Genomic DNA, 10,496 nt, shown 5'->3' on the forward strand with positions numbered 1-10,496 from the left:
TTATGATACCTTTACGTTTGAAAAAAGAGACAACCCTCACACTTTCATATTTTTAATAGTGATAACCTTTATTTTAATTTAAAAAAAAATTAATACATAAAATATAAAATTGTCAGTCTAAAGAAAATAATGGTGCAAAGCCAATTGTTGATTTTATTGATAAGCCATTCGTAAGCCATTTTGTCATATTTCTATGATCACTGATAGAATGCGAAGACTGATGTGAGTTTTCCGAAAGATGAAATTAATTAATAATTCTTATAATTTGTTAACTATCCGTTAATTATACATATAAAAGCTAATTTAGAAACTGCATCAAAAATTACCATATAAAAATATCTCTATAAACGTAGAATTGCTATTGCTTGCCAAATACCTTTGCGTAGAACAAAATTTAAACAGAACCAATTCACATGCCAGTCCGCATTCTCTACTATATGATAAAATAGATAACAAATTAAATATCTACCCACTAACTAAAATTAAAGCAACTGATGTGGTAACTAAACTTCTGCTATCTTTAAGTCATTATGAAATTGAAATGTTATTAGACAGAGTTTATAATGCGTAAAAAATATATTTTACCAAGGTATAGTGTGATATTTACTTAATTAATTCTCACATTCTGCATTTCTTATTTTAACCATCCCACGTACTAATTGAAGGGTTTCTTATATTCGCGCTCACTTAATTACTCTTCCACAGACACTCACGCATAACATTTTTTTTTTTTTATATTATCTGATATTAATTAATATTGTAAGCCTAGGTGGTTGAGTGGGACACCACCTAGTACATGGGGCCTTGTGACTTGTGATGGTTTTAAACGACCGATAAAGGCAAATTCACTCGCGAATTTAATGTCTTGTATATTACGCTAGGAGCGTAATATGCAAGACATTAGGAGTGTCTTGAATATTACGCTAGGAGTCATACAAAATATATAAACGCGATCTTTAAGATAACTTAGTTCTGTCTGACGATGTAATTAATTATAGAATTCGAATTTATTTATGACTTGAATCTTGCTTTGTGCCTGTTTCACCTCTTGCTTTTAAAACCTATTCCTAACTTATTTATAGGACGAATTTATTCACAACCACTAAAATGGGGCCTGAATGTTGAAAGAGTGGAGAGTATAATCAAGTCATTAAAATATCCGCCTCTTAAAATAAAAATAAATATATATGTATTTGTGATACATGTATGTCGGATATAATAATTTAAATGTTTCACAATTCAATCTGTAACAGCCCATTGCTGGGCATAAGCCTCTTTGGCGAATTGGCGGTTTGGCGAATATGTTCCTTACTATGAATAACAATCAAATACAGAATGCAAGTAAAAAACGAGTACGCTAAAGACCACACGACTGAAGTTAAACTTACGAATTTTCACTAACTTATATCTCGCTCTCAATTTCAGTTCGACAGAGACGGGTATTCAACTCAGTTATTTTCTGAAAACAATGATATCATTATCAAAACAATCTTACACAACAATTGATAAATAATATCCTCTAACTACTCATACATAGAGAAGTATGTGTATACGTCACGCTCTGAAAACGAAATAAAAGTAATACTGATTGTCAACTCAAACGATCGTTTTAGCTACCATGGTAAACCACGGCCCAGTGGACCAAATACGTGGTACCTCTAGCTGACGCCAACTTTTTTTTTCTTCTTATTAGGAGATATAAATATGTTAAAGTTTTTCTTTATTATTATCAATTTACAGAAATTCTCAATGAGGACCCTCTGACGACAGATTGACAACTGACCGATGACTAATTGACAACGGACTGACAACTGACTTACTTACTCGGCTCTAACCGGATTTATACTCTACTCTACCTATTCTCAACGGAACTTTAAATAACGTTTTATTTTATTGTAGTCTGTTTCAATTTTTTTATATATATTTTATCATTAAAAATCGGAAACAAAATTAAATTCACTTATAGACTAGGATAATAAGACCAAAACTTCAGTATTAAGTTTAATAGTTTTAATGAGATATTTTAGCCAAGTAGCTCTACTAAAGTACACATCGATTTACGTGTACAAAATAATAAAGTTACGCAACCGTGATTTAATGTCGATCACACTAAGACTAAAAAAGAACAAATCCAGAGCTCAGCAGTTAGCTTGTAACTTTCTAAATAATATGATCAAGATATTTTTGACAACGGTTAACAGAAACTACCTTAGAATATTTTATATAGGGTATCCAAATATTTAGAAAAAACAAACAAATTGGAGATTGTGTGACACAATAAGTACATAAAGAAGAAAATTACAAAGATTATAAATATTTAGCTAAGACATTTTTTTTTTAATTATTTGATACACATACGTAGCTAATACCTGTCAGTAAATTATTTAATTAATTAATACACAAAAATGTACCAAGACTATAAAACTTTACAATTTACACACAGATAGCAAAAGTAAACAATACCAGAGGGCTAGTTAGGTTAATATCAATAATAAAAATGTAATTGATACAAAAAATGTAACAAAAAAAAAATAAAAAAAAATTTTTGGTGAGATTTGCTTCAATATATTTTAAAACCCGTACAATTTCATCGTAAAAATGTCTAGACAGGGATTATTACCAGTAACCGCGTCGATATACTTTCTACATAACAATATCTATTAATGTTTGATTTATTACTGTATTATTGGATAATCTATGTCTAGTAAAACTCTGATGAAATATAAAAAAAAGGTCTTTAAAAGCAAAAACATTTTTTTTAGCTTATTTTTATACGTTCTTATTTTTTATTTTTTTGATATTCTTATCAATTCTAAGTAACTATAACAACAATTCTTTCACATTACAGGTGGTAATATTTCTGTGTTGTATCTTTTTCATTACATAATTGTGTTTGCTCGCAAACGAAAAAAAAAACCGACTTCAATTACATCGACGAGTAATACAACGTAGATCGACGAAAAAATAGTCAAGTAACTACGCGTTATCAAAGATTACTCAAAAAGTAGTTATCAGAACTCAATAAAATTTATATGTGACCACATGAAAAACATTAACTTTCGATTAAATTAAAAATTATTAAAATCCGTAAACCCAGTAAAAAGTTATTGCGGATTTTCAAGAGTTTCTCTCGATTTCTCTGGGATCCCATCATCAAATCCTGGTTTTCTTATCATGGTACTAAACTAGGGATATCTCCTTTCCAACAAAATAAGAATTATCAAAATCGGTACATCCAGTAGAAAGTTATGTGGTATAATACAACGTAGGTCGACGAAAAAAGCGTCAAGTAAAAACGCATTATTAGACATAGCTCGAAAAGTAGTTGTTAGATCTCAAATAAATTTAAATGGGACCAATTGACACACACCACCTTTCGATTAAAAAAAATTTGTCGAAATCGGTCCACCCGGTCAAAAGTTCTGATGTAACATACATAAAAAAAATACAGTCGAATTGAGAACCTCCTCCTTTTTTGGAAGTCGGTTAAAAACTATAGAGACAGATAGTTTTGTAGCGGAATGAAAATCTGTTTGTAGCGTGGGAAGGATGAAGCTTTTCAAGGTGCTGTGCAATCTGTACGAATACACACTTTATTGATACTTAATTCAATGATTAAAGTTCGTATAAAAATCGTTTTGTCTCTCTACCTTAATCCGAAAATACAGAATAATTTGTAAAATTTCAATGTGAAAGGGACATTTTTTTTAACTTCTAAGATAACCCTACAACGCTAACAACGACTTCCATGTGATATGATTACGATGATACCTACGATCTCCTCCAATCTAGGCTCTACATAAAGAGAAGTATTAAATGATAGTTATTTATTTTATTGCATACTTATATTTATGCATTACTTATTAATATTATATGTAAAAATATATGTGTTATACATCTTTCATTTTCATTTACGTTCTACGACGAAAGAAAAAAATGCCAAGCTGTCTAAATTTATTTATTTATTATTGCCATAAATATACTACCACCACAGGTTTATTACCTAATGCGATAGTACAATATAATACTAAAATATTTTAACTAAAACAACCACTAACATATCATAAATAAAGCAGCTCTCGTGAATTCATTCAGAGTACAACAGAATAGGTCCACCTGGTCTCACAGCTGACGCCTTCTGACGTGTGGCGCGAGTGAGCGGCGCCTCCCGCAGTAAGTTAGTACGCGCGCGGGGATCCGCTAGCAGCTATGGAGGTATGGTAGAACGATTTGTCTAGCACTAGATTAGTTACGAGCTGTGACTGTAAAGTGCATAACAGTTACATTGAAAATACTCTTTGATGTGTTTGCTTGATGTTTTTCACATTACAATATACGCACATTTCATTGACCCCAAGTATTTCTACTGTCCATGAGCGTAGTAGCGTAGCATAAATACGTAATGTATCAACGACTAAGCTTGTTAGAGTGAATAAAATTTAGACAGACTCTGACAATAACATTATTATAAAAGAAATGTGCGTATTGAAAATTACAGTTACAACGATTGTAGTATCATATTATTATTAATTAAGAGGATTAATGTGTTATCGCGAGTATGCTACGAATGCTAGAGTACTGAACCATTGATCATTAAAATTTCTATAAAGTTTTTTTAAATATATTTACAGCTGACTAATCTAATTCTAAAAGAAAACAATTTATATAGAAATGGAGTGGCATTTTTAAAGTCACATAATTGAAAAGAAGGCAATAAAAGTCACGTTGTTATTGTATAAGTAAAATATAATAATATCAACAGTTATTTCTTACATTACAATTTCACAACAGTCTCTTACAAACTAAATAATAATTACAATCCTTATAAATGAAGAAACAAATTTTCATTATAAATTACAATTTGACACAAAGTTCACATCGTGTAATAAATGTTTGCACTTGTTATTTAATTTTATTTTTCAGTTTTATTTACAAGTCACAAATGATTAAATTCCTAAATCGTTTGTTAGTTTAACTACATCAGAACATTTTTCGAGGAACGTAATCCTAATTTATAGCGAGATATAAATAGAAAACTAATGGACAACTGATATATAGCCATGATTAGCGTGAATTATGGATAGTAATAAAAATATAGTCATAAATTTAATGTGAGCTATTGAACGCCCAAGTCTTAATACTTCTCACGTATAAATGTATTGAGTATTATATCATTTGAAATAATATTGATATTTATATGGCCTTTTATAGATTTAAGCTTTTGAAGATTACGAGGCCACTTATTTTTGTGATCATTTTGGATAATTTGCTGTACATATTTGTCACGGACATATTATTAATTATAGATTATTTATAACATATATGCGTAGATATTTTAATAAATTTAAACTAAAACACGTTATTTAAAAAAAACACCAACGGCAGTTTGTAAAACTAATAACTGTAACCGGTCAATTTTTTCTCTTTTTCTCTTTGCGTATTTTTACTATATTAAATTTATAAAAAATATTTCTAAACAGCAAACCTCTATTTTTAAAGAAAACAAACATTTGTACTCGCTTTTGTAGGCTCTGATAGTAATTAGTCGGTTTGACAATCGATCCGGATAGAGCTAACACTTTTTACCTTCTATTATTACCCTACTATTTCGGAAAGAACATTGGACCATACAATAATGTTCTTTCTGACTACCAAGTCAGAGTAGTTACATTTTATAACTATAACTTTAGTTTTCCCATTGTACTTAATGTAATGAATGATATAATTTTACTTAAATTGTAAAATAAATTTCGATAGTCCAGAAATGTTATAATAGTTAAAGCATATACGCTATTATTATGATTGTTGTAGTAAGTTAATCCATTGCTTACACATAGAGAATGATAAAACGGATGCAATCTAAAGCACTAATAATACAACCAAGATTCACCTGATTTAAATTAATTAGAAAATCAGTCAGTCGTATTTTAGATATACCAAATCAATTTATGTTATATCGCAACATGGGAAAACGTTTCAGATATAGCTTCCCTTCATAAGATAGATCATGGAAAGACTTAAAAATAATTGTGGGTGTAGTCTAAAACTGAACGAAAGTGACCAGTACTACCATCTTCATCATCTATCTATCATCTCATCTATTAACTCGTCTCGATTTAAGGTCTCGGTATTTCAACAGTGCTGAACCGATGTCTATACAAAATACGAAAAACGAATTCATCAGTTCCTAAATTTCATTTTTGATAAATTCATTTTGTTTCAATATTTCCAGATTTACAAATCAAAGTCAATTTTAAATGTAAGTAATACTAGTCATGCTTTTTGTCCCCTTTTTGTTTTATAATCCGTTGTTATTCATCAATAACCGTGTTCGTCACCAATGGAGCCGTAACCGCCGTGGTCGCCACTGTCGAAGCTCACTGGAGAGTCGTCATGACCGTAACTCTCCTCCGCTGCTCCCCAACCGTGACCTGAAATTTTTTTAGCAGTTTAAAATAACAAAATAACAGTTTAACTAATCGATTAATTATATAATCTACATATTAATACGAGAAACAAAAGCTTTGTAACCCTTTTTACAAAAATAGCGCGCACGGAGGAGTATGAAATTTCGTACACTTATAGTTTACATAGAAAAAGATTTTTTTTTGTTGAAATTATGTATAAAAATATATTAAATTATTTAAAAAAAACATTACACACACTACTACTACACTTTGACACACACACACGAATATTAATTACACTCTTTTGTTGATTGTCAAAGTACGAGTATGTAGTCAAATTGAAATTTTTTAAAAAAGGTTCTTGGTTTTCTTTCATTTAAATTTTTAATTATCGTTGAATTTCGACCTCTCGGCGACCACTAGTACTAATATTAATACTTGAAGCAAAATCAATGTTTTTTTCCAAAAATTGCGCGGACGGAGGAGTATGAAATTTTGCAGACGTATAGTTTATATAGAGAAGGAGTGCAGCATACTAATATATTTTTTGATTATGCATAAAAATACATTAAATCAATAAAAAACATTACACACACTACCATGTATTTGACACGCACACGCGTATTATATAATCTTTGTTTTTAAATAATCGACTAGTCTACATGTCTGGTCAGATGCCTAGAAAGATGCCATTTCGGATGATTTACGGCATGGAATTCCAATTAAAAATTGTATAGACAGCGTAGTTTTTTACAAATGAAAAAATGATAAAAAAAATCTTTATTCAAATTAACAAAGCTACCGGAAAGCTGGAATTCGAATAATGCACTAAATGTATTAATTATAATTTGTTATAAGCAATTATCAAAAGAATACATTTATATACTATCAAGTTTATTTATATAATATTTGTAACGTCTTTTAAATCACTTACCTCCACCGAAGTGTGGCGCCGCTTTTGGTTCACCATACGTATATCCAAGAACTTCGTAATGGTCATCACCACCACCGCCACTCTTGTGATGAATATGTTTCACTATCGTGTGCTTGTGGTGATGATGCTTTACGAACAACGGGACATGGATGATCACTTTCTTGTGACCGCCACCACCACCTCCGGCCATGACCAGCATTGACAGCTCCGCAACGCAAACGAGCGCCAACTGAAATGTTACAAATAGTATAATAAATGCTACAATTTTTAAAACTTGTTACTTATAATGAATATACTTAGTTATACATGTAAATTAAAATTCAAATCTTGCAATATAGAACTATTATAAACAATTGTTTCTACAGTAAAGTAAGGTACGCAAAATAAAAATCTAACTACACTGATTTAAACGTATTTTGTTATTTATTTTTATATTATTTTTTCTTTTTTTTTTTTTGTTTTGTTTATAAAACGCAGTAATTATAAGTATAAGTAATAAAAAGTAGGTAAAAGACAAATACTCAGTAAGTACATAAACGAAAAAATGAAAAAGCTTTCAACCAAGAAAAGATTTCATATTAGTCATTTCGATACATAATTTATAGTCTTCAAAAATGTGTTTACCTATAGTAAATATTTTCACTTAAGCAGTCCAGCAGTTAGTCCGCCACATAACAATTATTTTTGTAGGCTAAGTAACTTTACGAAATAAGAAAAATCTAATTTAACGCGGGTTTGACCGACTGATGTAGCAAAAAACGAACATTTCAAAATATTGAAACTTAATTTTTTTCGCAATGCGTATTCGACAATTAATGCATTACCAAATCGTTACAACTTCGCTTAGCTTTTCATAACAACACAAACGCCATGTTGACAATTAAAATAACATTTGACATTACATAAGTACATTATAATTATTAAGCTTTCTAAAGATATCACAATAGAGTGTCTGTATGTAAGCGGACCAACAATCATCTCAGTAATTTAACGTAGCTATTTTGATGTTGTAATAAAATTATTCGCTTTCAGACAAGAAAAAAAGGCTATCACCGCGATCATGTTTAGCCTCTCACTCTGATTTTATTTGCTTTTTGTTATGACGTATCGGTTAAGTAAGGAAAAATGTATCCGGCTGAAGTATTACGCAAAATCGCGGTTTTTGCTCGGAAATATTATACTTTTACAGATTGTTTTTGTACTTATAACATTATTTTTAATACAATAACTATCACATATTTTGGCCTGAAGAAATTTATTATACTATTTGAGATGTATATCTAATTTTCTGGTTATCCCTGAATAATATGCCCGAATAATATGCTCGAATAATATCCCTGAATAATATACTTAAAATATACATTATATGAACAACAGACAAGTTGTTCATATTTAGTAGTAATAGTTATAAGGTTACGTTCACTATAGCTTACCATACTTAGTTTCGATTACGTGAAAAATTACCTTTAAATTTATTGTTTCAATGGTGGTAATCTTAGTTAAATAAAAGTTAATACGATAAAATAAAATAAAAACTATACTAATAAACTGATTTTAGTAGATCGTTGCGTTATAAATAATAACAAAAATAACATCAACTGTTATTATAAAACGTAATTTTCAAAGTACGAATATGCATATTGCATATTTTTAAAGCATATGCTATCGTATATTTTTCTTGTTTATTATTTAAAATCCTTGTCAATGAGAAACGCATATTTTCACGGTAACACATGATGATTTTTCAGTCTGTTCACTCACACAGTGCTTAAAATTAATGTTCTATGTAGCTGAAACTGAAAATTTATTTTATATTTAGCTAACACTTGTAACAATCTTTATTTGTCTTTTCATTTTACTAATATTTTATTATTTTTGAACAAAACACTTCACATATCAATTTTAAGAATATTAAAATTTAAATAAGTGACGAAAACACGTTTTTATGTACTGATACGTATTACAAATTTCAATTGTTACTGTCCACTCACCAAAAATCGTGCGGACATCGTGAAGAAGAGAAGACCAATCTGTGATGCCGGTAGCTGGTGTGTGATAAAGAAATTTGAACTAACTTCCTTTTATATTGCAACGTGGTCGCGTTTCGCGACACTGCCTCTCAGTGCCTTCGATCTAATCCACATTTTAACGTCTACCATTCAAAATTAAATTTTATTACGATACTTTTAAGTTGAATTCAGTAAATTTAAAGCTATGGTTATTATTTTACATAAATAAATTACAGTTTATTGAAAATTGAACCGGAGAACTAAAGCGGAAAGTTGAAATTTGTTTGGTTTTAGATGGTCATTTATAACTCCATTATTATAGTGAAAATGTGATTTAATTTGGGTAAGTGGAAGTTCTTTCGTAGTGGAAATGATTCTATAGGATCTGCGTTATGGTAACATGCATGTATCGGCTATACCTATCTCTACGCATGATTCAGGAACAATATATTTATCGGTGACGCTATTAACTGTAATTGTACAAAAGTCTAAAATAATTAGTAAGTAGTTCTGGTTCAAGTAGAGTACTAGAATATATTTAATTTTATTTTTAGTTTTAAAATAATTCAAGTATTATTTTATTAAATAAACGTAAATATTAAGAAGACATATACTGATTCAAAGTGTTTTATATTACATGCACAGCAGTATGATTGCTGATTGGCTAATGACTAACTTTTCTAAGAGATAATACTAAAGAAGTTAATTTCATAGTCAGATATAACAAAAGGGAATAGGTGATGTTTTGAATATAAATTAAGTGGTTTTGTTTTAGCAAATTTTTGTACTTATTATAAATATTTTTTTAAATTATCATTATTAACTTTACACGTGTCAACCTTATAGATAACTCATCATCATCAATACATATAATAAAATGTAAATGCAATATGTTTGTGAACGCTAATCTCAGAAACGACTTATCCGATTTAAATTCGGTTATCACTAATATATAGTAGAAGCTTACTACAATTAATATTTAATGTTTGTTTCATATCAGTCGGTTCAAAAATAAAAAAAATTATGACAATTTAAAGAATCACGTTGAACATGTTAATACCCAAACGATGGTGTTTATAATCCAAAATAAAATAAAAGATACATTCTAAAAATGCTGTCCAATGTACAAATACGCTTAAAATATAA

General features: G+C 29.4%; 1 protein-coding gene across 1 annotated transcript; it reads right to left on the reverse strand.

Moving 5' to 3' along the window:
- Positions 1-6,318: 6,318 nt before the first annotated feature.
- Positions 6,319-9,350, reverse strand: LOC123668492. The gene is made up of 3 exons (XM_045602225.1): positions 9,333-9,350; positions 7,342-7,570; positions 6,319-6,431 (listed from the first exon to the last, which is right to left on the reverse strand). Exons 1-3 carry the CDS (start codon positions 9,348-9,350, stop codon positions 6,319-6,321), a joined length of 360 nt encoding a protein of 119 aa, XP_045458181.1.
- Between the last annotated feature and the right edge of the window lie 1,146 nt (positions 9,351-10,496).

Source organism: Melitaea cinxia, chromosome Z, assembly GCF_905220565.1.
Source record: "Melitaea cinxia chromosome Z, ilMelCinx1.1, whole genome shotgun sequence".
Taxonomy (NCBI): Eukaryota; Metazoa; Arthropoda; class Insecta; order Lepidoptera; family Nymphalidae; genus Melitaea; species Melitaea cinxia.